Source organism: Pseudopodoces humilis, chromosome 8, assembly GCF_049639895.1.
Source record: "Pseudopodoces humilis isolate 2021_Gansu_Grassland_sample_001 chromosome 8, ASM4963989v1, whole genome shotgun sequence".
Lineage (NCBI taxonomy): Eukaryota > Metazoa > Chordata > Aves > Passeriformes > Paridae > Pseudopodoces > Pseudopodoces humilis.
In genome coordinates this window covers 10,002,213-10,028,599 of record NC_142207.1, presented here as the reverse complement: position 1 = coordinate 10,028,599, position 26,387 = coordinate 10,002,213, and the positions used below count along the sequence as shown (strand labels likewise).

The 26,387-nt window shown below is 40.5% G+C and overlaps 1 protein-coding gene across 2 annotated transcripts; it reads right to left on the bottom strand.

Annotated features, from left to right (window-relative positions):
* Positions 1 to 12,072: 12,072 nt before the first annotated feature.
* On the bottom strand, positions 12,073 to 23,975 carry CCDC14 (coiled-coil domain containing 14). 2 transcript variants are annotated; one of them, XM_014249249.2, is made up of 13 exons: positions 23,927 to 23,975; positions 22,938 to 22,993; positions 22,395 to 22,458; positions 21,626 to 21,698; positions 21,391 to 21,531; positions 20,144 to 20,383; positions 19,960 to 20,054; positions 18,467 to 19,037; positions 17,786 to 17,927; positions 17,154 to 17,233; positions 16,480 to 16,698; positions 16,262 to 16,394; positions 12,073 to 15,179 (listed from the first exon to the last, which is right to left on the bottom strand). In XM_014249249.2, exons 1-13 carry the CDS (start codon positions 23,957 to 23,959, stop codon positions 14,204 to 14,206), a joined length of 2,823 nt encoding a protein of 940 aa, XP_014104724.2. In that variant the 5' UTR covers positions 23,960 to 23,975; the 3' UTR covers positions 12,073 to 14,203. The 2 variants fall into 2 exon arrangements, with proteins under 2 accessions (XP_014104724.2, XP_014104725.2); XM_014249250.2 differs by having other exon boundaries at positions 18,467 to 19,022.
* Between the last annotated feature and the right edge of the window lie 2,412 nt (positions 23,976 to 26,387).

Sequence of the window (26,387 nt, the reverse complement as noted above, 5' to 3'; positions counted from 1 at the left end):
ATTGCTTGCTCCCAGGCATGGAGATAGGATAAACTCACTCAAATTCCTTCAGGCAACCTCTCATGTAGAGAGGAGACCCCATTTAACAGTGCCCTCTCGTGCCTGATGGAATAAAGCACCTGGTTACAGACCAAGTGCTTGGCTCCATGTGGGGTGTTGCATCCACAGGATGCTTTGGAGAAGAGGATGTAGGGCAGAATTCACGTGAGCAGTTTCCATTATGGAGAGAAAATGAATTAACTATACTCTACATAAAATCATTCCCTCTCTAGACCACTTCCAAAGCAGCAACTACTGCTAGTGAGGCTGGCACAATACCATCAGCATAGTCACAGCCAAATTTTCATTACTAGAGTTAGATCTTCTCCTCCATCTCCAAAGTAAGGGATCTTTTTGCTAGGGAAGAACAGGACTCCCCAAGGAGAAGGAAAATAGATGGGAAGCAGCTGGCTCTGTCTCATGTTCACCCTTGAGCTAAGCACAGGATAACTTCAGAGCATCCCTGAACTTTCAGGCTTAAAATGGCTGATCACAAAAATGAGAACCAGCCCAGAGACACACACATAGTACTGAACAGAAATGCAACTCCTTTTTTTTCCCATCTGATCTTCCTCTGTTCTTCTTCCTGGTCATTTCCCACATATGCTTATCCCACGTGCTTAGTGTAAAATACACTGTATCTGCTTGTACTCACTCACAACACAGCTCTTCTAGCACAGTGTCACTCCGAATTACAGTTGCAGGGGCATTTTCTTAATACCAGTTATGCTCTTCCTTTCACCTGTGCTAGGAAAAGTGTAATTTAAAAATAGATTGTCTTCCTTACAGCAAAGAATCTGCAGACATAAAAGCTGTCATCTCTTTTCAGTCCTGCAGTGAAACATTGGGTATTCAAGTAATTTCTGATCAGAAGAGCAACTTTTGTCATGGGCTGCTTTATGCCTTTGCATAAAGTCCCTATATATTTTGATATAAAATATTTTGATAAGACGTGCTTCTGCTTTTTGACAGATAAGCAGACTAATTCCCTGGGCACCAGCCTAACTAACTAGTTGTCGTTTATTTGTATTTCTTGATCAGCTACAATTTCAGATTCTAGGTGTTTGGGTTTTGGTTTTTTTTCTCCTGCAGAGGGGAAATTTTTAAGAGATCTTTAGTGTATGAATAATCTCAGCCTACATGAGCATTCTTGCAGCAGGCTTTCAGGGCATTTACAGCTCACTCCCTTCTATACAACTCCTAATTTTCTTGAAACCTGTAGCAGGTTAATTATCTTGTCGTTCCCCCCCCCTTCTTCTGTCACATTAGCTCAAAATCAGGCAATGAGTTCAAAAGCTATTAAAGGGACACAGACAGATACCAAGATCATATAAGTCTCATTTCCTTAATAAAGTAAATTAACATTTCAGATGGTGTCTGGTTCTCATTGCTCACAGTCTAGACAAAACAGGCATACACAGGACAGACAGGGCATTAGAGCTGAAATTTATTTTTATTACATTTTCACAGAAAAGAAATTACAAGTTGACAATAAGAATAATTTTTGGGGACAGATCAAGAGAATGGCTACATAAGTAGCAGCTTCATGTCTATATTCCCAGATTTATTTCAGGAGAGGAAAATACTGATCAAAAGTCAGGAGTGTCTAAATGGAGCTCTCATTAGATGGGTACCCACTGCAAAGGTTGTCAAAGCCATTTTGATTTTTAGAAGCAATGTCTAAACTGTTTTTTTATGGATATCCAGTCTTCCCACTGGTTCCAGATGATGAGGAAGAAATTCATACAAAGACATTAAAAAATAAATTATATATAAAAGTTGGAAATAGACATTATGTGTACGTGTGGTCACAGGACATGAGCAGTAACCTACAAATTAATGCTGAGTTTGAAATGGAAAAAGAAAAAAGAGGGAGAAAAGCAGACAAAGGGGTAGCTTTGAAGTACACTCCAATGTCACAGCTGAAGGACTCCATCATCAGAAATCAAAAGAGGACGTAGATGGATATTGCTTTATAAGTGCCCATAAAAACTGGATGTGCAGTAAGACAGCTGTAACAAGCTGAATGCTGTGAGTTAATCCATACTTTTTTCACAAGAGCATTGAAGCTAATCCATACTGGCATTAGGCTCAGTAATTACTCAGTGCAGGTGCATACATTTGTTATGCCTGCAGCCAGCTTTGATGCTGCTCCAGCACAAGCTGTTAGCTGGGAAGGACAGCAGCTGTGGGTATGTATTCTGTACCTGGCATTCATTAAGGCATCCAGTGCAGAGATCCCTGCCAGGACTCGACTCTGCTCAAAGTGTGCAACTTGTGGATTTTGTTTCTGGAAGTGCTTTGGATACAGAAAGCTGTGACTAATGCTCTCTTATTCCATCATAAGGATTAACAAAATATTAGAGTCTTTTAAAAATTATGCTGTGGCTGTAGGAATTTTTTGCCTCTATAGGTGTACATGTATAACTATACATAGGTATATGTGTGCCACTGTCTTTAGCATGAAGGCAATATTTAGTTGTTAAGCAGAGGACTAGGATCTTTCCAAGCCTTAATCTGGAAAAAGGTGTCTAGTTTGCCTCTCTGATCTCCAAAACAGACTAAGATGCCATTCCACTGCAGATGTCAACTCTGATTATTATTTTCAAAAGCAGTTCTTTTGAATGAGCTTGAAGTATTTAAAGTTTGATGGCTGTGACAGCTCAAAATGCTAAATATGTTTTTGGTGAACTGCAGAATAAAGGAGAGGAGCAGAGTGGAGCAGAAATATCATAACCAGCAGATTTTTCCAACAAACCTTTCAAGCTTTTCCCGAATTTTCAAACATATACTAAGAACAGCTTGCTTACATCCCCAGATCTTTGGTGTTATTTCATCAGAATTGATGTCTCTATTGGAGTACTGCGGAATGTCTACCTTAAAGAAGAAAAACAAGCCATGAAAAGTGAGATCCAGATGAATTATGGTAATATCTGGCTGTTTATCAGTTTGCTCTCTGCAAGAGATGACTCAGTGTTTCTCCCACACTTCTCACCAACTTGTACATGGAAAGTGTCTCTCAAAAAACACCTTGATAATTTTATGAGTGGGGTGTAGGTTTTTTTAAGTCCAGATGTATTTCTGGTACATCTTGGTTATTCTTAAATCAGATGTACCTTATTCTTATTGCTCAGACTTATCTCCCCAGTGGTGTTGATTTAGTACCTCCATGGGGCACCTCAGAAGTGATGAGGGTTTCAGCAAAAAGAACAACCTTTCTGACCAGCTACACTTTCCAGACAGGGGTGAGAAGCATAGAAGAGGAACAGATGTTTCCAGATGTGAATAGAAAGTGTTGGTCTCCAGACATTCCAATTCCCAATGCTTTCATATACATTAAAAAGAGTCAGTTACAATTTTACCCCTTAAAGGAGAGGCTTCCTACCAGCTGTCTTTCTCTGCACACATGTAAGTTGGAAACCATGCTCACTTCAGTTGGAATACTGCATTCATTACTTCCTAAACATCCAAGAGGCTGGGGTTACAAACAACCAAAAAATGACTCCAAAATCCACTCCCAAAATAAACTGCAGAAAAGCCCTCAGCCTGTATGTTTTCCTGCCAGAGTTGAATTTTTAACTGGAGCTGTTTGACGTGTTTGCATGTTTCACATATTGCTTTTATCACAGAGTGCGGGTTCATTAGGAACAGAAACGTGTCTCTCATGTGAGCTGGAGATGGGAAATTAGAGGCAGCCTAGTCACATCAAAGGGAAATGTTTTCACCACAGCTATGGCACTCAAGAAACATTTTAATTTCTTTACCACAGTCTTACAATGTAATCTGATTTGGGCAGCTTTCTATATCTCAACCTCCTTGTTTTTAAATAGAGGGTCTAATAATAATTAATTACACATATTCTTTGCCTCTTTGTACTAGACTGTCAGGATTTTTTCTCTATACATATCCCTCATCTTCTAAAACAAGAATCTAGTGTTCAGTCTTTTAGCCTCATAACAATAGAAATAATTATGTTGACTGCACAGAAAAATGGCCATAATTAATTAAGAGAATGCGCTAGAGTCTGAGACTCAAGATCAGACTCCTGTTCATCAGTAGAGACATTCAAGTGCTAAATGATTTGCAATAAAGCTTGTAATTAAAGCTCTAACAGTTTTTTTAGTGCAAGAGACTTTTTTCTCCAAGAACATTTCAAATAATTTGCTATATTTCTAAAGAACTGAGCCCATGAATGAACTAGTTATTCATGGAAATATGGCTGTAAGGGAATCTCATTAAGGCAAATGTAATGATAGGTTGAAAACAATTAATCAAAGAGATCTAAAACCAGATCCTTAGCAAAAAAAAAATAAATATATGCTTTCATTATAGTTTGAAAACAGCCTAAGTATGGACAGATTGACTGTTGTTAACACACCTCTGCCTGGGGATTTTGGTGGACAATGGCTATTGGAAGGCCCCTTTCCTCTGTACACACAATCTTTGTCTGAGGTATCAGCTTTGTTCAGAATTAATTTGGCTTCAATAAAGCTGAATAGCAAATGTTAGCATTTTAATGCATGTAACATCATCTGCTTTTAATGTGTCTATGCATGTGTGCAGAGAGAGGGTAACGAGAAAGGGACAGTAGGATTGTGAAACTGTATCAATGTGTATTGTATCAAAGGATGTCAAGTGCTTGACTACCGGCACTGAACTATGGAATAACAACTGAAACCTGGAGGAAATTTATTTACAACTGAGCAAACTGAAGGTGATGCCACTAGTCCTCAAAATGACCTTTACACTTTGATGAGAAATTATCCCAGCTCCCATGATCCCAAATATGCCTTGGGTTGGAAACACCCAAGGGCATTATATCTGCACTACTGTTTTAATTAGAGTAGATGTTTCCAAAGAAACAACATACCTTCTGCCTGACAGAGCTAACAGGAATCCTTTGTATGTCCAGGCATGCTTAAACTGAAAACAAAGGCAGTCTAGCAACTGATTTTTGGAAATAAAAGTGGAGAGGTGAAGCCCAAAAGTGACAGAATATAAATTGTGAGGATACGTAACTGTGAAGGTGGCCTTCAGGTGTTCCAGTAACTCAATCATCCTGGAAGTGGAAAGATGGACAATGTCACCAGCCTGGTGTCTGCCGCTGTCGATTGTGCAGGTTTCTTCCTCTTTTATCTACAAAAGAGATTTTCTGCCTGTTTCCTTTGATTCTGTCTCTCTCCCTCACTCTCTCTCACACATCTGTTCTAGTCCCAGTCTGATCTTCACTGCCATTCATTGTCACTGTAATAAGTTGGGCCCAAGCCCCTTCCTTGAGAAATGAGGGAAGCAATGCTATTCCTAGATGTGTCTGTCTGATAAGATGGGCAGCACTATTTTGCCTTGCACCTTTAAAGTACTCATTTGTGCTTAAATGACTCCAGATGATCAGAATTAACCAGGAGAGCTACAAAGCTCCAAAGGTCATATAACAAAGCAAGTTTTTGCTGTATGTATGCCTCACAAAACTTACAGACTTGACTGTGCTCTGAGCTCTTCAGGAGAGCTGCACATCCAGTTTAATGATGCCAGCAGCAGGTTCAGCATTAGAACTCAGTGGTGAAGGAGGAACGCCAGGGTAGCTCCAGCTGAATTTCTGTGGAAATATTTCCTGAGAGATCAGGGTTATTACAGTCACTGTTTCCATCTTCTACAGATATCTAGGGTTTCTTTTAAGCTTTCACTGAAACACAGAAATTATTTGCAAGGAAAATAAATAGGACAAAAGCATGATTTCTTCCAAAAGTGTTTGGTACATTCAAGGCTCAGGTAGGAGGTTGCTGACAGAATTCCATTGCCATGCAAACAATATATAATCACATATGGGAAAAGCTCTTATGAAAATTCCTGCTGAAAAATGCTTAGCAAGAAGTTTAACAGCAATTCTTTGCTCAGCCTAATTAGAAAATGGGAAAATGGGAACACATTGGAACCAAAGAATATTACAATTTATATGAGCATATAGAAATTTATTATCAATTATGGATGGAATAGGAAGATCAGAATTAGCAAGCTTAGCTAACATGTCCTGTCAGCTATTAGTTTCTCTGTTAAATAGTGATAGGACTGAATAATTATCAGGTCCTGATCTTAAAACTGAGATGCAGAATTCCCTCACAGGCTCAGAGCTGAGATACTTAGATTGATTACTAGCACCCAGACTTTTACAAGCATTTTTTAGGAAACTTGGCTTGGAGGGTCCCTGGAAATTAGATCTATGATTTATAATGAACTACCCACAGACATTCAGATTCCATTATGGTAAGAGTTTGTTTTCTCCAGTGGATAACCAAGGAAGAGTCCTATCCTGGTAAGGGTTGCACTGGAAGGAAGATGGGAGCAGACTCATATACAATGTGGTATTTCAAGAAGTATGGCAGGAAGGGAGAGGCTTTAATATATAAGCATAAAGCCACAAAGATTAGACCAAGAAATGCAAAACTGCTCCAGAGGAGAAAAGCCCAGTCTGTCAGTGTTATTCAGTGTAATAACGCACAGAAGGAACACATTAATTGAAACCTTGATTCAATTGTCAATACTCACAAGAGGTGGATGGGAACAACAAGACTAGTTAATGTCCCCTTAAACTGCCAGAATAACTTCTTTAAAACCCTGCAAACCCACAAACATTAAATCCCTGGTGACTTGGCATACTACGCCGCCAGGCTGTCTGAGCACAGGCTGAGAATGATCAATTACAAGCCTTGTGACTCAAGTAATGAATCTTGTCTCAAGCCTGTAAAGTAAACTTCAAAAGGAGAAGGGTTCTTTTGCTAATTTTTGGAGCCCTGAACGATTTTTCAACAAAACCCAGGCACTCTAAAATGACTTTCATTTGCAGTCCTCCCAGGTCTCGGTGAAAGGGAAACCAGACCTTGGGTGCATTTCGAGTGTTCCTGTTTATAAGGTGAAAAAGCTGCTGCTCAGTGACTTCAGCAGAGGGGATCCAGCTGAAGGAGCCAACCGGAGGGAAATTTCTAGGCTTTTAGAAGTTGTTTCTGGAATTTAGGAGCAAAATGTTTCTAATTGTGGCTTCTGTGGGATGAAATGACTGATGAAGCAGTGTATTTGGAAGATGTGGCCAAATCCAAAGCAACCACTTTCTATAGCACGGCTGGATGACACCAGCTTTTGTTGTAGCCGAGGAAAACAGTGGTTTAGAAATGCCCAGAGCTGTTTACAAAGGAAGAAAACCAGCTTCAGATAACTTTTAGAAATGGCCCCTTTTATACTGTCGTGGGCATGAAATGTAGATATCACTCAAGATCATGCCTGAACACCCTTCAGCAAGAAGGCACTGAGTACTACAGGCACAGGACTACGTCCTGTCACTTTTGGAACCTTTGGTGGAAGTTTCCAAGAAGGCCATCAGAATAGATTCAGCAAACATCTCAGTAATTTAAAATATTAATGGTGAACATGTGTTGTAACTGCAGCTAATTAAGCATTGATAAAAGAATCTGAGCATAAACAATTACAGAGTCCCTGGAATATTTCCTAAGCAGCACCAACAATAGCAGCTCTGCCATACACAGACTGAGCCGGCCTGCAGGAATGAGTGGTGTCTGAGTCTTCTCCGCGGGTTTGTGGTGATTCCTGCTCTTTCCAGAGCCAACTGCTGGGAGAGAGCTCTGCTGCAGTGACTGCGTTCTGAGCTTGGTTCTTGGAGCAGTGATTTCCCAGGGGATGCTCTTAACCCTTTTGTAAGGATTAGGGCTGGATTATGATGGCATAAGTGGAATAAAGACAGCAATAGCATGGGAAGGAGTATTTGATGTGTGTTCACCCAACATAGGGTATGAATGGGCAGGGTTGTGACATTGTGATTGCAGGTGTGATTACCACTTGCAGAGGGGAAGGTTGGTTGTGACTCTCAGGGGCTTCCTAACAGCACAGCAGTGATTGCAGAACCCTGTTCAGGAATGCTCCTGGGAAGAAGTAGGAAGCTTGAACAGGCAGACGCCTATATCTGCTCAGTATATGATACCCTAAGCAAACTGGATTGATGATAGTGTTTTTAAAATAAAAATAGAGAGTACTTCTGAAAAAATTCACTTAAATGTCTGATCTGAGCCTCTTGTTTCTCAGCCAATGACTGCTATTAGTCACTTAAACTCTTGTTTCAGTGCTTACAGGGTGGCTCCACTGCTCTCCCACACTGAGGGTTATGGTTTAAAAGATGGACAAGGTGTCAACATTCCCATGTGTTTGGTGTTAGAGGGAAGGTGAAAATCAGTAGTCCTTGAATGTCATGTTCTTGCCCAGGGGCCTGTGTGGGACATAAAAATACCATGCTGAAAACTCTTTGGAAATGAAACTTTAGTTGGAGGCAACACTTGTGCTGGAGTGAGTGGAGCAGTGTCATGGTGAACTGCTGCACCTCTGCAGATTGGGAGAGAAGGGGGATGAAGGATCAGGGAATATATGGAAACATCTTCCCAGTGTTGTCTGTCTGAAGCCTTGGGGAGTAGAGCAGAGTACTTGGCCCAGGTTTGCTTGTGTTTCATGGAAAGGGGGTGCTGGAGCAAAGGTGATGTTGGGATGATCTTACCACTGAGACTAACTGGAAGAGAACCAGAAACTGATGTTAAAGTTATTTATATTCTAGGTTATGCCAAGAAAAATATTTTACACTTAGCTTAATATCATAATTGCAAGTCCAAAACCATCACTGCTAGCTTCTAAATACAGAACAGAATCTGGGAGGAGGCAGTAAGAAAATATATGTTTTGGCTTCATGATTGCAGCAGAGAAAAAGCCAGAATTCATCATGGGCTTGGACAAAACCAGAAGTCTTAAAAGGAATAATACTTCTAAGTGGTCTTCAGACATTCAAATGCCTAAAGAGCCTATAAACCACATGTTAGCTGTAACACAGATGGCCACTACACTTTGAGCCGTTTAAGCTGCTCTTTTTGCAGTCAGTGAAGCACCGATTTTACACTTTTGGAACACAGTGTAAAAACTTCAGTAATGGATATTCCCATGAATACAAAAGGGAGATTTTCAGCATGTGCCCCTGCCTCTGAACTTGCAATACTACTGCCGTCACTTCATGACTGGGGTCATTCCATGCCTGTGCACTGTGACTCCAGTCTTGCGTGGGGCCACAAGGACAAGTGGAGAACTGTTGTAGTTGATAGCCTGAAATGTATCTTTTCCCATCTTTTAGTTGTGATTCTCCCCCCACCCCCAGCTTCTCTTTCTCCTGTTTACCTGGCGTCAAATTACCATGGTTACTGAAGTTTCTCTCCTCAGCCCCACGGCGAGAGGCCGGATAGAGTAAAGAGAGGACCCCGCTGGCATTTCCAGCTGCTTGAAGTTTCTTTAGCCCAGGAAAGCACGGGGTTGGGAGAAGAGAACCCTTCTTTCCAACACGTAAGTTGGTAACTTTTTCCTGTCCCAGAATGCCTCTAAACTATGGAAGCTGAGAGGGCATGCTTACCTTGCCTTCCCTTTCTTTCCCCCCTGTGTTGCCAGGAAACCAAGTCCCCCCTCTCTCCTCCTCTGCCCCTCTGTGGAGAATACTCCTACATCTTTGTGGGCATTTGAAGAAGTTGGTGTCTGTTATTTCTTATCTTGGTGTGTGTAACCTTGATTTGTAGAAAGTTTGTAAGATGTACTAACTGAGAAAAATAATTGGTTCTCTCTCTGATGTTCCCTCCCTCTGAGAAACCCTGTTAAAAGAGACCCCCCCAGACCCCAAATCCTTTGTCTCTCGTCCTTTGGATTCCCCTTCACAGAAATAAACTGTGGAATGCAAACCAGAGAGAGAGTCCCCCCCTGATTTCTTTACTCGCTCTATAGACTTGGATTCTTGAAGAAAATCAGTGAACCCCACAAACATATGCTGGCTCGAAACTCGAGTGAAGAGAAACCTCATCACTGAGCTAGCCGGGCCACACTCGAGAAGATCGAGTCAGAGAAACTTTGGATGATTCTCTCCATTCTGTGCCCTCATCAACAGAAGATGTCTGTGAAAGCATTGGGCTTTCAGTTCAGCTTGATGTTTGGTCTTCAAATAGTGCAACCACTGATCATGCATTTAGGTACAACCACAGGATCTGTGTTTTTGAATAAATCTGAATTTCATGGTTGACACATCTTGCTCACATACAATTTCATCCCTGAAAAAGATCTCCATGTAACTGTGGCATTTCCACCAAGCAATGTGAGGGAAAGCAGTGTGGACTGCTTACAGAGAGGCACCTTTCCCTTACCTCACTGCAGTAAAAGGCAAAAAGCTATAGTGAATACACTTCCCAAGGCTGTTAAAGAACACAGAAACAATCAATTTTCACAGATTAAGAGAAATCTGGAGACTAAAGAAACTATTTTCTCCTCTACCAAAAAGATTTCTCAGAAAAAAACAAACTCAGCCTATGCTTATGCTGAAGAGAGACTTTATCAACTGCAATACGAATCAAAGGCTGGGGGGAGGTTCTCTCCAGGGACCTGTCTGGTTACAGCTCAAATTGTAAGAACAGTCATGAAAGTGACAGTGATTCTTGATTTCACCTTAAAGCAGAGGTTAAAGTGAGATAAGCAATAAGACCTCATCTCCTACTTGATTGCTCTGTACCTAAGGCTCTGCTGGCAAAAGCCCTGACTTGTGTAACTGAACACTCCAGAATATCCCTGCAGCTGGCTGAAGGAGAACCAACTGCAGAACCTTGTTGTGCAAGGAAATTACAGAAAAAATTCCATGAATTTTCGGGAAGACAGACACTATCTCTAACATAATTTGCATTAATCTTGAAGAACCACTTGAGAACTGCCTGAGCTTAATTTGAAATAGGTAATTAATGTGGGTAGTCTGATCTACCTGGGATGGTTTAGAGCTAAATCTGTGTTTGGACTGAATTATGTCATATCCACTTTAATATCCCAAAACTGACTTGACATCTTCATCTCTTCTGGTAAATTCTGGTGCTATGGCAGGTGTGCAGACCTGTCCTGGCTGACCAAACCTGAATATTCATCTGCACTATTTGGGGACCACTGACGTGACTAAACCTATGACATTTGTTTTTTCCTTTTGCCTTAGCCTGTTTCTCTGATCTAACAAAGGAAATGTTTCTTTCCTTTCTAAGGAAAAAAAATCACCCTTTTTAAGAATGCCTGCATTAAGTCAGAGAGTTAAGAAAGGTACTTGAGGTAACAGCAGCAATTCCTGGTTTGTTCAGATTTTTTTTCTTACATATTTTGTGAAATACTGAAATCTAAAATATCCCTTCCATAGGTAAGTGAATGATGTTGCCACTTGACCTCTACTGGTGCCCAGGTAACTTATTAGCACACACAGATGCAATATTGGCTTTACTTCAGCAAATAAGGCAGCTTTTGTTCCTTAAGAAGTTTTTGATGGAATTGGGCACAGTAGTAAGACAGCAATCTTTTGTGTTAGCAGGGAGCCACTACCATTCCCAAGTTCTTGGAATGGGACACTGAATTATAGGCACTCCTTGCTCAAGAAATCAGAGCACAGAATTATATGTGTGTTAAACTCAGGTACTCGAGTATTGCCCAATCTTTTCTATGTTCCACAAGAGAAAGGGTTCATAAAGGGGAAAGAGCTTGATGACATGTTTTAAGAGATCCTTTTCTTTCCACATCACTGGAAGATGCAGATGTCAACTTCACAGAATATGATTTGTCAAAATTAAACTCTTGTAGCTTCTGTGTTCACAACAAAAACCTAGATGAGGTTATGTAACATCATGGAATGGCTTAGCCTGGAAGGGATGGAAAAACATCCTACCCTAGGCAGGGACATGTGCCCCTAGAGCAAGGTTGTTCAAAGCCTAGAACAGCCTGTTCAGCCTGGCCTCAAACACTTCCAGGGATGGGGCATCCACAACGTTTGGGGGAAACCTCCTCCAGTGCCTCATCAGCATCATAGTGAAGATTTTCTTGGTAGTATCTAATCATGATCACTGATGTTGCATTTTGAGCTGTTCAGTCAATCCCTACAACAGAAGAGGTGTTTCACAGCAGCTGAACATGTAACAATGCACATTTATAATGCCCATATATGAGAAATTTTATATTTCATTAAGTTGCCATAGCTCTGATTGACATACAGGAGTACAAAACAAAGGACCATTTAAAACAAGTCTCCTCCTTCTTGTCTCTTCTTCTGTTTCTCCTCCTTGGAAGCAGACACATTTCAAACCTGCTCCTGGTGTCATTATGCCCTAGAGTGTTTTCCAGTAGTCATCTCCTGCTTTCATAGATCTGACTTTGAGAAGGCAAACAGGAAACAAGTAAGATGGTGAAACGTCTTTGTCCACTGAGGTAGAAGTGAATGTAAATTCTCTCAAAACAAGAGCAACATGCTTGGGCAACCTGACACCACAACTGCCTTACCACACTGCAATTAGCTTTGGCCAGGAAGAATACCCTCCTTCAAATGGAGAAAGTCTAGGCTGCAAGGAGAAAATTGAATGAATTGTCTACTAGTGAATATTCTTCCCATCTTTTTTCAGGTTTCTTGTGGGTTATAAAGATTAGAATTTATTGTAGCTAATCTTTAGCCCACATCATAATTGTTTAAAACTTTCTTAGCTTCTACACTGAAACTGCTTGTAAATACTTAATTAAAACCTGTTCACTCTCATACCATCAACCTTATTTTGAATCTGAGCACAAGTATGGAGAATACTGAGAAATCCAGGCCAAGCCTTAAAAGCATTCTAAATGACTGAAGTCACTATTTAGTCTAACTTTCCTTTTTCAAAGCAGGAGTGCCAGTTGGCATCTTCTGTAGTGTGTGTTCTCTTCATACCTTTCTATGACTCAGTTACCAGTAACTAAAATAATCACAGAGCTGCTCCCCAGCACAATACATGGACAGTGTCCTAACTTTAAAATGTGTCCAGCCAAGCAGATAACCATGAGGGATTTTTCTCCTACATAGAAACAGACAACAAAAGAGTGCCAGGAAGGACAACGTTTTCTAGGAAAAAAAATAATAGGCAATTCTGCAGAAAAAGCAGTCTTAAACTCAGATCTTTATACTGCTGTTCCTTTTCTAAAGGTATTTTCCCTGAAAAACAGCTCTGAAGCATTGCTGAGACTATAAGAGGCACAGAATGGTAACAATGGTACCTTCCTCTACCTGTAACTTAAACACTTACATTATGCATCTTCTTGAGACTGAGATGTGGAAAAGCCTTTCTGTGAGAACAGCAGACTGGAATCATTCTCTGCTCCATTCCCATTCCTGTGAGAGCAAATTTGGGTGATTCTGTCCAGACTCTCTGTATTAATGTCCAAGAGATGCTTTGATACCTCAACAACTGTAGAATTTCCCTGTCTTCCTCAGGCTGTATATTCTGGTGCTTTCCTAACTGTACTGATTGGCCAGCTTTCAGCTAAAGCCTCATTTGTCTCCTTTGTGTCAGCTCTGCTGCTTCTGTTCCTCAGCATGTTTCTGCTCTGTGTTTATCCACCAGTACTACTATTCCCTTTTACTTTAGATAAAAAGCAAACATTTGTGAAAAGCATGCTCTGCTTTTCTAGATTCTAACAGAATTGTAGAAAGCAATGGAACTTCGACGATCTTTTTCTTGCCCTTGTCTGGACTCTCCACTTCATCAACTTCTTTCTTCGAGTACAGTGCTCCAAAGAGAAAATAGTTTTATCAGTGGTGAGGAAAAAAAGATTGCTTTATATATTTCATAGGACATATCAAACACTAAAAATCCCATATTGATGGTTGCCTTTGTTTTTGGAATAGAATGATCCTGACTTAACAACTGTAACTCTTAGTATTCCTGCAGAACTGCTCTGTAACTAGCTCCTCCTTGGCCTCTACCTGTGGAACCTCATGCTCAAGTACAGCACCTTACAATAGTTCTTTGGGGAAGGAAAAAACCCACAAGTAAACAAGTACATTTAATTTTGCAAGTAAAGAGTATAAAACAAAGTCATAATTAAAAAAGCCATTTCTATTTTATATAAAAATCCAGTTATTTCAAGTTGTGCACATCAAGGGGAACAGCACCACAGCCTAATGAGGAACAAATTCTATCCATAATTGAAACAGCTAGGAACAAGTTGTTAATACAAGTTGTATACAAATATACATATCAGTACCATACTTAATATACTTCAGAAAAAAATTATCCAGATGGCTATAGCCCATTTTGCTTTCTCATACTCATTGTTTCCTAATGTTACTTTGCAGAGTCCTTTGTAACCTGGCTATGTTGGCATCCAAGGCTGCTAAGCTATTTTTAAAGTCTTCTTCATCTCGAGAAGTAAATGTTGAGAAAGAAGATGCACTCCAGTCAGACCTCCCTGAGAAATCATCAAATGAAATGCAACTAAAATCAGCTGCTTTACTGCCTGTTTTCTGAGAAATCCCTGTTGGAAATGGCATCGATGCACAAGGGTATGTACCAGGCTGAGGCTGGTCTGGTTTATCCATGAAATCTTTTGCAGCCCCACTTGGAATGCCTCTTGGTCTCACTTGGACTTTGTCTCCTTCTGGCTTTGCTTTATCCCCTGTAACTTCAAGTGTGTTTTCCACACTGTTTTTCACACTGTATCCAGCATTTAATTTACCCAGTAGAGCTGAATCCTCACATCCATACTGCTGCACAGAGCTTTGAAACTCACAGTGGTAATCCAGCCTCTGACAAGCCCCTCTGCTCTGGGGTAGCACACTGCTCCTTCCAGAGACTGACTGCTGTTTTTTAGAGGCACTGCTAGTCAGTGGAATATAAATTGTCTCATCCAACTTGGTTTGATCATCTAGTAAAGTTCCAGAATCACTCCCTGTTTCTGCATCTTGCTTCAATGGAGCTGGTGGTCCTTTGGGAGCTGAAGTTCGTTCTTCTGTGAATGTACTGTTAATTTTACTTCCTTCAGCAGCAAACTTTTCATAGGACAGACTTTGCATTTCTACTTCTCCAATTTTATTTGGGAATTGAAGATCCGTATCTATCAAAATATGATCCATTTCTAATGTTTTAAGGTAAGTCATTACTGAAGTACTCCCAGGAAACAGCTCAGGTTGCATCTGCTTCTCATGGTCTTCCAAAAGAGACTTTGAGAGAGCTTTTTCAGGTTTGGGTCTGACACTGTCCCCTGTGAGGTCAGACAGAAGCTTGGCCATGCTGCCCTGCAAAGTTCTGTTAGGGTAAAATCAACCAAACAGATTCAAAATCAGTCACTAAAAAATATTAGTTAAAAACTTTTCTATAGAAACAAAACATTAGATTTATCAGGCTGTGGCAAAGTTGCAGTGCACTTTCTAGACAGTGTTATAAAATACAGTACAAATGTGAACCAATTCCAAGTTTTTTGAATTCTTCTTCAGCTCACTGTAGCCAAAAAGCAACAAAAATGGCACAACCCAATGAAGCTCTCCAGATTATTCCTGGTGTACATGCTTTGAGCAGCACAAGATGAAATAAATCAATGCCAAGAAACTGTTACAAAGCAGATAGAAGCAGTTACCAAAATCACTAAGAAAGGTTTTCTAAATAATTCTTCCCATTGCATCAAAATAAAAAAAACCCAAAACATAATAAAAGAAAGAATTCTTCTATCTTTCTGCTTTTTCCATCAGAAGAGATGAACGTTTAGATGTTTATGCCTCTGGCATATACACACACACGTGTAATGTGACATCATTCTACCACCACCTGGTGGTCAGCACAGCAGTCACAGAAGTGTCTAACATTCTACTGAAGAATTTGAAATGTCTATTCAAAATATTCTGCTGTTCCAATCAGTCCCAAATATAAACATGACAGACAAAAGCTTTGTTTCCTCTTCACAACATATCCACAGCAATTATATACACACCGCTATGCATCTGCAAAAAGCTATTTGTTTCTCCCAGCCTGCCACTATTTTCAGCATAAAAGAGCAAGATGAAGTAAATTCACAGCAATAGTTCTTACTGGCAGATCTGCTATTAGGAGTTAAGACTTCACGTAAGTTATGGCAGATAGTATTTTACTTTACCACAGAACTCAAGTCATGGAATATGACAACTCTGTTTTAAAACAAAATTATAGCAGCATTGTAACCAATAGAACTGCAAGGAGAAGTTTTAGTTTATGAGACCTCCTACCACCAAGATACTAAGAGTACAATAATCCACAGGATAGAAAAAAACCCCCCAAAACCTCAAGGAATAAGAAAGATTTTTAAAAAATAAAAACAATGCCAGGAGGTCAAAAAAAAAAAGCTTAGCCAATAGTACCTGGTTAATTCCCTCAATCTCTTAACTTCTGCATCACGCTGACGTAACGTTATGCCCAAAATCTTATTTTCTTTCTCTGAAGCTTCCAGCTTAAACTGAAGGCTCTTCACAGTTCCTAATGCCTCTTCCACTTCTGAAATGCCAACAAGAACTTACATAATTATTTCATTTAACTTTTAAAATGCTAAACAAAGAATAACCAAATTGAAAACACGCACCAATCTTTAGCTTGGTGGAATGAATGTCATAATGCTGTTTGTTTTCTAGCAATTCTTCTTCTTTATCTTGAATACCTTTTCCAAGATGTTTATTTTCTTCTTTCTGACTTTCTATTATTTTCAGTAGTTCCTCATTTTTAGCCTGCAGTGAATCAAGGCCTTTCTGCGATTCTTTTAATTGACTCTGGAGCATCATATTCAAGGACTGCAAAGAAACCACTACCAAAGTAAAACATAAAATGTTTATGTGTTTTGTGTGGTAGCTTGAATTTCTAAACCAAACTAAGTTTTTAAATAAACTTGGTAATATGAATAGATGAATTTTGGTTACAGATCGAAGGGTTTTGGGTTTGTTTTTGTTTTTTTTTTTTTTGCAGCAAGATAAAGCTCAAGCTTTCTTCTTAATTATTTAATCAACCATCTTCATTTTAAGAGGTACATAAGGAAAAATAACCTGCTTGGCAGCTAAAGAGCCAAATCCTACTATGTGGAGTCCAAAGAAGCCAAACAGTCCATGCAAATGCAGTTGCAGCATTAGACCCACTTAGTTCAGCTATTACTAAAGGCCAAAATACATACATATGTATAAAACTACATATATATAAGTAGAAGTATCTTTTGTAATAAAGATTTAAAAAATATGCCCCTATCAAGCAACATTATTGGTACTTTACATTCATAGCTGCAGCTCTGTCCAGATGTCTTCTCACTGCTTTCTTGTCCCCTAAGTTGCTGGTTTAATATTCTTAGTCTCCTAAATGCGAATTGTGAAAAAGCACAAATTCAGTAATATTAGAATACACTCAGAAGGACTGCACTGTAAATTAGTTTGGTGAGAAGTTGCTTTTGAGAATTAAATGCCAGGGAATATTTCAGAAATATAAAGAAGTCTTAATAACACCTTCTTACATTCTGGTACTTCTTCAACACAAAATATCCTTTCCAAGTATCTGGTAAATATCTGAAGTAAATCTGATGTAAATTCTATCCAGTTATGTGAAAACCCCCTGACATGAGAGACACTTTTGCATTTGAGAATAAACTACAAAAAGGATATGAGCAGGCTAACTATCTTGATAGTGCAGTTTTTAGAGTGATGCATTGAGGTAACTCATGCTACTAATATACCAAAACCATGCTGTGTTAATTATTGCTTTTTAGAGTATATGGCCTTACCAGCATGCTTTCTAATTCATAAATATTGCAGACAAGAAGGGAAGAGCCTTAACAAAGGCAATTTTAGCCAGACCAGTTAAAGATGCTTTAGATGCAGCTGCGGTAAGCACAGGCTCACAAAGCTCCCCACCTGCGCAGCTGGGCATTCTCACTCCGCAGAGGCTGCAAAGCCAGAGCTATTTCAGCTTGGATATTTGTACTTCCCACTACAGCTGGCAGCAATGATACAGAGTCTTCTATTTCACTCATCAACCTCAGCATTTCTGAGTCACCTGCAAGAAGTGAGGGAAAAAAAGAGACTCCTTAAACCTATAAATCTGTAATATAACTAGCGTTTTAAATGTGATTAAGCAATCTGCAAAGTTATTTAATAGTCATTTAATAGTATCAGGGTTTTTTTTCCCTCCAAGAAAACTTAATCTTTAACTCTATTTATTTAAAGTTGTTAAACTTGAGTATGAAAACTATGCTTCACATACTCAGTAAAACACAACTCACCATCTCTCCAACCAGCCTTGGTGGGACTGCTATTGCAATCTGTCCACACCAGGAAACTTCTTGGGGAAAGCTCTCTATACGAAACAGCAACAACCTTTATCGTGCTGACATGATAATATTAAAATATTACAAAAATAAATTAATATTTATCCAGAGTGAATCCTGAAGGATTTACACTTGTGAAAAACCACAGTAAGATGTCAAACATTATCTGACACATACAACTTCCAGAAACTGAAGTGCTCACTCCTTTCATCGAGCTCTTGTGTTATTTGTATGTAATGACTCTACTGCACAATGAAAATGTCCTCACCTTGATCTATTACCAGCGCTCTGAGCTCACCCATAAGATGCTTTATAGTCCTAACTTTATGGGCTGTTTCTTCTGGACTTTCCTTTCTAGATTTTAGAACTTTCCTCACATAACTTGTCTTACAGCTTGTATCTTTCACTGGAGACACGTCAAGTACAGTCAATTCATCTTCTTCACTGACCATGTCCTCACTCTGCTCTTCAGAAGTATCCTCCTCTGTGTCACATGAGCCATCATGTTTTGCTGGACAGTGGTGATGGCTCCTCTGTTCAGTCCTGCCATTCAGGATTTCATTGGATTGTAACAGGGCTTGTATGCACCACATCACATCTGCTTCTTTCATCTGCTGCTCTTGGCTTGGGGCCATCTCTCTGGCAGAGGATGCTGGGATCAAAGCAGGCACTGAAGGGGTTGATGCTCCAGGTGCTGTACAAGGGATCACACCAGGTGGAGCAGTTCCAGACTGTATTTGTGCAGCAGCAGCAGCAACCACTGGGCAAACCACAGGTCCTCCCATCTCCGGAACACATTCATTGGCACTCTCTACAGGACCACCCTGCATAAAAATATTCTAATTAAACAAAAAATTAACATGATTTTTAATCTTTAGGAAAAAAAAACAACAAACAGCAACACCCTTATCTGACTCAATGAAGACTTGTTCATTCTTTGCTAATTATAAGAACAACTACAAATTAATAATGGAATCATTTTCCTGTATAATAAGGAACACTTAAAATGCAAGTCTGATTTAGATTACCTTTATCTAAATGTTATTGGCGACATTAAAACAGTTCTTTTACAACTGTTCTGTAATGAAAAAAAATTCAGTAGTTTCTTGAATCCAAGCAGAACAGGGAAGAAAAGAAATATAATGCACAACACTGTTACCTTTCAGTATTTTAAGTAGATGAACTTTAAAGTCAAGGTCCTCACCTTGCTCATCTGCCTGCAGATGGAAGGTAAGTCTACAGTCTTACACATTCAAGGTGGATTCAAGCCCTTTGCCACATTTCCTGAGGTGGCAGCTGGTATTCTCCATCACCTCTATTCTATACCCTGAAATACACAGGCTTTTTAACATGTGCCTCTCAGATAATGTCTGAAGAAATAATTGTCTTGACCATTGGCAGGGAGACCTCCATATGATACATGAGTTCTTTTCTCAGGAGTTGGTTAATGACCCTAGTGTGCATTACTGAGAATGCAATTAACAGTAATCAATAATTTCCTGCACTTTCCGTGTTTGCTGTCCATTACAGAATTCCCCAGGTAGAAGCAAGCAGCCAGCTGAAATGCCCCTAATTTCATTTTTTGGTGTCTACATAAAATGTGTTTTGAATAGCAGTGTTTTCTCTATGCATCACTACAGTTTGAAATACACAATTTTTTTAAAGGAAAATTATTATGAAAACTGACACAAGGAAATGTATAAATAAATAGGCAGTGCTAATTCAGTCTTTATTGATAGTGGGAATCAAACTTTTACTTACAGAATGAGTGGATAAAGGATTAGCTGAATGCTGCAGGGACAGTGCTGATGTGGAGGTAGGTAACTGGTAATTCAAAGCTGTAACATTTTGACATCCTAAAAGAAAACAACACTCATAGATCAGGGCAATGTGGGAAAAACTCATGCAGTTAAATAGTCAACTCTACATTAATACATCCACTAACCCTGGTTCGAGGTAGGATAAGGAGTTACAGCAGGAATTTCATTACTCTTCTGTGTGGGCTGGCCAGTTATCAGAGACATCTGGGTTTGCACATGCTCATACAGTTTCTGATACACCCCAGGAGAGTGTTCATTGCAAGGCACATGAATTGATTGAACCATCTGATTCTCTGCTGCACTGGAAAGTTCCTTCTCAGTAGGAAGTGTGGTAGATGAGGCAATTTTTCTATTTAATATTGGCACTGTAGAGAAAGAAAGAACAAAGAACTCCAGCTGAAGTTGCCTGTCTTCTTGATCTACACAAACCCATTGTATTGTCTGGCAGATTCTGGAAGGGTCTCTTAAAAACAGAAACAAAGATCCTGTGGCCCAGGATTCCAGTCAGATTTTGATTCTCCAGCAAATGAATCCATCATTTTTTTCTTACAGGTAGAGCAACCTTAACCGGTTGGACAGGCAGCTGTCCTTGAAGGGAGTACAGGGACTTAATCCTACAGAAGGTCAGTTCTAAAATGCAATTCTTAAAATCTCTGCTTAGGTATAATTAAAACTCTGTAATTTTACAGTGCTGGGAAGATTATCAGCTACATGTTCACTTCCTACAATTCCCAAAGGGCATTCTGCTACACAGCTGACTACAGGCCCCACTCACCTACAGGATTAGAAATTGCACAGAAGCAACAGGGTGCAGAGAGGCAGAAATTATAATAAATGAAATGTTTCCCCTGGGAGCAACTCAGCTGACAGCACTCCATCTATCTTTCCATTCAAGTAATTTGGCCACTAAACCATTTGAGGTCTTGTTTCTAGCCCCACTTCCCTATTTCCACAAATCCTTCTTTCAGAAAAGCCAGGCTGGACACTGAACTTCAGACCAGTTTCTAGCTGTGTATCCTAAATTGAGATCAAGCACTGCAATGCTTCCTATCCAAGAGAAATAGGGAAAGGGTATTATCAGTCTCCTCCATACTTCCTACCAGATAAACCTGATGATGTTGGTACTTGTAAAAACACTCAACTTTCTTCCTTGTACTTGAAGTTCAAACACTTGTGAACTTCAGTAATTGTTTAGTAAACATTTAAGGTTTCTGAAAGGAAATAATACATTATTTTGTGGATCCCACTCTGGATGAACCTGTGACAAATGGCAATAATTATTTGAAGCCTCACTGAATCTCACTAAGCTGAGAAATCTTTCAATGTTGCTTGAATAAAAAAAATTAAATCAAGCCTAAGAAAGCCCACTTACCAATTTCTTTTTGGACAGGGGCAGGAGTAATGATTCTTTTCAACCCTTTCTTCTTGGAGGTGTTTCCTTTGGTTAGAAAAGGCTTGGAAGTAAATTTACAGGTAGCTGTTTTCCCAGGTTGTTTATTGACAGTCTCCCTTCCTAGTATTAATTGAAAGAAAAAGGGCTCAACAAAACAAATCAAGAGAGTATTACAAAACCTAAAAACATAACTTGTGTTTTCAATAGGTACAACCTGTAGCTTCCTTTTGTAAGATATTCTTCAGTAAAGCTGCACAATGGTCAAGTCCATTCTGAATAGTATCAACCTGCACAAAGAGCACTGCAGTCAGTAAACGAGTACCACTGTTTTCTTTCAGTAAACCAAGATGCTGTTTTAGAGCTGTGTACCCCAATCTGCCACCTGACAAAGAACAACTCATAACCAAAAAAATGTATCATTGCCCATGTACTACTTTGTAATTACATGGAAGTTTGCAAACACACAGATTCTGCAAAATAACTAAATTGCACTGTTGCATCCATGTCCATTTGCTGGATTTTACATTAATTACATGTATGTTTTTTATCCTTAGTCCCACGTATAGTTAAACCATTATCTACAGCCTAATTGTATTTTGCAGACAACTGGCTCAGGACTACACAAAACCAGTACTGCAGCACTGACTCAGTGATACTTCTTTTCAGCACAAAAACCTAACAAGGGCAGCTGCTCTTCTGTAAGGGCCAGCCCTTGTCCATAAGCAGCTGATCTGTGTTTGCAAAATGTATCCTGTGCCTTGAGGAGATCTGTCAGAGCCAAACACTACACACAAAGCCCATTTGCTCCCATCTACAAGATGTAGTACAGACACTCTTGCTTGCCTTGCAGGAGCAATTTCAGGTTATTAATGCAAATTAATCAGGAGCTAAATTAATCTGGCTTTCTTCTGCTACTGAAGGTATTTCAAGTTCCCTTCTCTTTAGATAACAGGGATGACTGTGTTAAAGAGCCACTTAATTACCTGATTGTCAGATTCAGTGGAATAGAATTCTGCATCAGAATGGCATTCTTTCCTTAAGCCAAACCTAAAAAATTGAAATTTACTGTTTATACCATCTCCTTAATGGGAAACAAAGTAAAAAAAAACACCCTTACTTTCATTCAGTAATAGCAAGCAAAAGAGTATTAATTTTATCATGAAACAGAATAACCTTCTCTTTCTGAAAACTTTGCATGGCTGCAACAAACATGTTAAGCAGATAATAACAGCTTACGTCAAAGAAGAATTCAGTCTCCACTCAACAGTCTTACATATACCTAGTAATTACATAAATTCAGTCTTTTATAAATAAAACATGCAGAATGAAATCTGTATTTTTATATGTAAAATTTCTATTCAGTTTGTGCCTCTCTGATCATGGGGTACTTAGAACCTTTCAGCTTAAAATGTTTTATATATACATACAAGGATTTTTAGTTCAATTGTCAGGCATGACAAGTATAAGGCTCCCAAATGCTCACACATACACTCAGTTTTAAACAGTATTAGTAAAAAAGGTCTTACTGATTTCTTCCATTTGTTAGTTTAACTGCTCCTGACAGCCTTCCAGAAGACAGAGCCTGTTGATTACAGAAATACACTTTGATTTTCACAAAGTATTTTCACAGCACTTGAAGACTACTATTGCCCACCACTTCCAAGAACTTTTGCCAAGGTTCAAGGGACATCAGTTCAAGGGAAGTTACAGCTCGCTAGTCAAGGGAGCAACTGCTGCTAGTAGAGCCCGAGACTTGTGGGTTTCATTTCACAAAACATACCTTGACAGCAGGATGCTTTGTTAATTTCCACAGCATTCTACAGACACGGACACTTAAGGGCTCTCCAAGAGCTGATGTACAAATGTGTTTCAAATAGAAACCATGCTTGATAAATACAGACCTGAACTGTGAGGATTTTAAGAATCATCTATGGCCAGAGCACACAGCACGAGGCTGGAAGGGACCACAGTGGCTCAAGCAGGGCCATCCCAGAGCACAAGGCAGAGGTCTGCATCCTGACCTGTTCCTGAATATCTCCAGTGAGGGAAACTCCACACCCTCTCTGGACAATCTGTTCTTTCTCGTGTTCAGGTGGAACTCCCTGTGCATAGGTTTCTGCCCACCGCCTATTGTGTGCTATTGCTCGGCCTCACCGAGCAGAGTCTGGCTCCATCCTCCGACACCCCCCTTTATTCATACACATCGGGAAGGTCCGCTCTCAGCCATCTCCTCCCGAGGCTCAATACCCACAGCCCCTGGAGCCTCTCTAGGAGCTCCACGTCTCTCAGGCAGAGACAAGCCCAGACCCGCACACAGCGCCTCAGGACCACCGTCAGGTGGCTGCGGTGCCAGCCGGCCTCGGCCTCGGAAGGCCTGACCTCGCGCAGGAGTCGTTACACGGATGGCAGGGAGGATTCCCCGACGCCCCCTCACCCTCTCCGAGCACACCCGGGCCCTGGCGAGGAGGCCCCGAACAAGAACCGGCCCTACCCGTACCCCCCGGCCCGCACGCACCTTGCGGGGCCGCGCAGCCCCCGGCGCAGCCATGGCCCCGGCCCGGCCCCGCCCACGTCCGCACCGCCCCCGCCAGCCCCAGCCAATCACCACCCGGTCCGACCGTGAGGGGCGGTGCTGATGCAGGGGGAGGGGCTAACGACCCCGCCTCGCGGCGCGCCGGCGGCTGCGGGCGCGGGAAGGGGAAGGAGGGGAGGGAAGCACCGGGGCCGGGGATTGGCGGAGAGCGGGAGCGGGATAGCCAATGGGAGACGAGATGGGGAAAGGGCGGGGCTAGGGGAGGTGCGTGCCCGGCCTCGCCCCGCCGCTCCATGAGGGAACGGCCCCTCCGGATCCGGGAGTGCTCGGCTGGCTGCTGTTCACCGGGAACACGGGCTCCGTACACCCGTAAAATAAGTGGAAAACCTGCTGGTCACAGAATCACAGAATCATTCGGGTTGGGAGAAACCTCCCTGCTCCTCGAATCCAGCCTGTGACCGAACTCCACCATATCTGCCAGACCTTGGCACTAAGTGCCACTCCCAGTTTTTCTTAAACACTTCCCAGAGTTCGCTACTTTACCACATCTCTGGGCAGCCCATTCCAATGTCTAATCACCCTTCCAGCGAAGAAATGCTCCTCGTGTCCAGCCTAAATCTCCCCTGGCGCAGCTCGAGTCTCTGTCCTCTGGTCCTGCCTGACCCTTCTGGGCCTGCCTGTGCAGCCGCAGCGACACCGGGGTAAAGCAGCCTGACATGGGAAAGGAGGTGCTGGATCGCGGTGTGCACGCTGAATCCATCGGTTCTTGGTTCTGCACGCTGGCTCCCAGCTTGTTAAAACCTTCTGGTGCGTTCCCAGAGAACACCCGTGTGCGCGGATCATCGAGGGTTGTGCCTCAGGCTCCACACTCAGAGCCACACAATGGTTATCACTGGCATATCAGTATTCTGCATTTCCTCACTTTTATTAGCTGAATAAATAGACCTCTTGAACACACAGAATTGGAAGCAATTACATTAACTCAGGCTGAAAATGTGGTTGCGTTACTGTGCTATAAAAACTACTGTAGCAGAAGTGTATATAAATATTCAACATCTCTGCTCCTCCAATGTGTAAATTGTGTTGTTATTACCATGTTCACATTCACGCTGAAACTATGACAAACTTGAATTAAAAATACATTGGGAAGATATTTATCATCTTGTCAAGAAAAACCCCAAAGAAAACAGTAACTGAGAAGGATTTTCTGGCAGGAATTTGGGGACTACTTCCGTTCTTCTCTTTGGAAAATTAAAAATTATAAGAACACGGCAATATAACAGCTGAGGGAAGGAATATAAACTAGAAAGATAAAAAAAAAAGATAAAAAAGCTGAAAAAGATATGTGGCAACCACCAAATTAGAGCCAGAACCATTGGTATCCTTTCCTCTTAAAGTAGTTTCTGGAAGTTTATGGATTAGTTCTCATTGAACTGATAGATGTGGGTGCAATATTTAAATAAGGAGAAATATTCCAAGGTGTTTAGTAACAGGTGACGTAAAAACCCCAATCCCCCCCTCATCCCATCCTTTGGCTTGAAGACACACAAATCAGCCAGCACTTCATTTTTATTCATGCGAAGGAAAATGAATACAGAAAGCTATCAGGTCCCATTCTTGCCAACTGAACCATTTTGAAACTACAGATGAAGCAGTAAGATCGTCTTATAAATAATTTTTAAAACTTCAACCACAAGGATTAAAAAATGCATAAGTAATTAAAATTCTCATGGTCACAGAGCTCCAAGCAGTCACTCTTTAAAGAAAAGAACAAGCTGTTATGAGACTCACGGTATAACTGGAAGGGTTTTCAGCAGTGTATGCTGAGCAGAAAGTCAACCATCAGAAAATGGATACCTTTTCTGACTCACACTTGCTTTCTTTATTGAAAAATATCACTGAATATCTCTGGACCTGTCTGGTTGTTATGGTAAAACAGTGATTAAAAAAATAAAATTCTTCTTTGACTTACATACGAAATGCTTCAAAGTCATGAGCTGCATTCATACATATGATATTGTTACTCATATTTATCATAAAGACATCTTTCAGAGAAAAAATTTAATTCCATTTAGTGAAACCATTTTTATCTTTTCCTCCTGTCTGACAGATAACTAACATTCCTCAGACAGTTCCAGGACATGATTTTGGATATGTCCAAGGCCTTTGTGAAAGAAAACTGACAATCTTCCAGGTTTCACCCCTATTTGGTGTAGAAATAATTCTAGTGTCAATCAGAAAAGAAGAAAAAAACTGGGAAATGTGAGATAAATAAAAAGCATAGTATATGTGGAAAAAAAGACTCATATCATTAGCCAAGGAAGAGCTGCCTGAATGATGAATAATTAAAACATACATGTGGTTGTATTTGCAATCTTAATGCTTGAGGTGCTGTCCATATTGCATGAAGCATCACTGAAAATAACAAAAAGCTTGTTCTTAC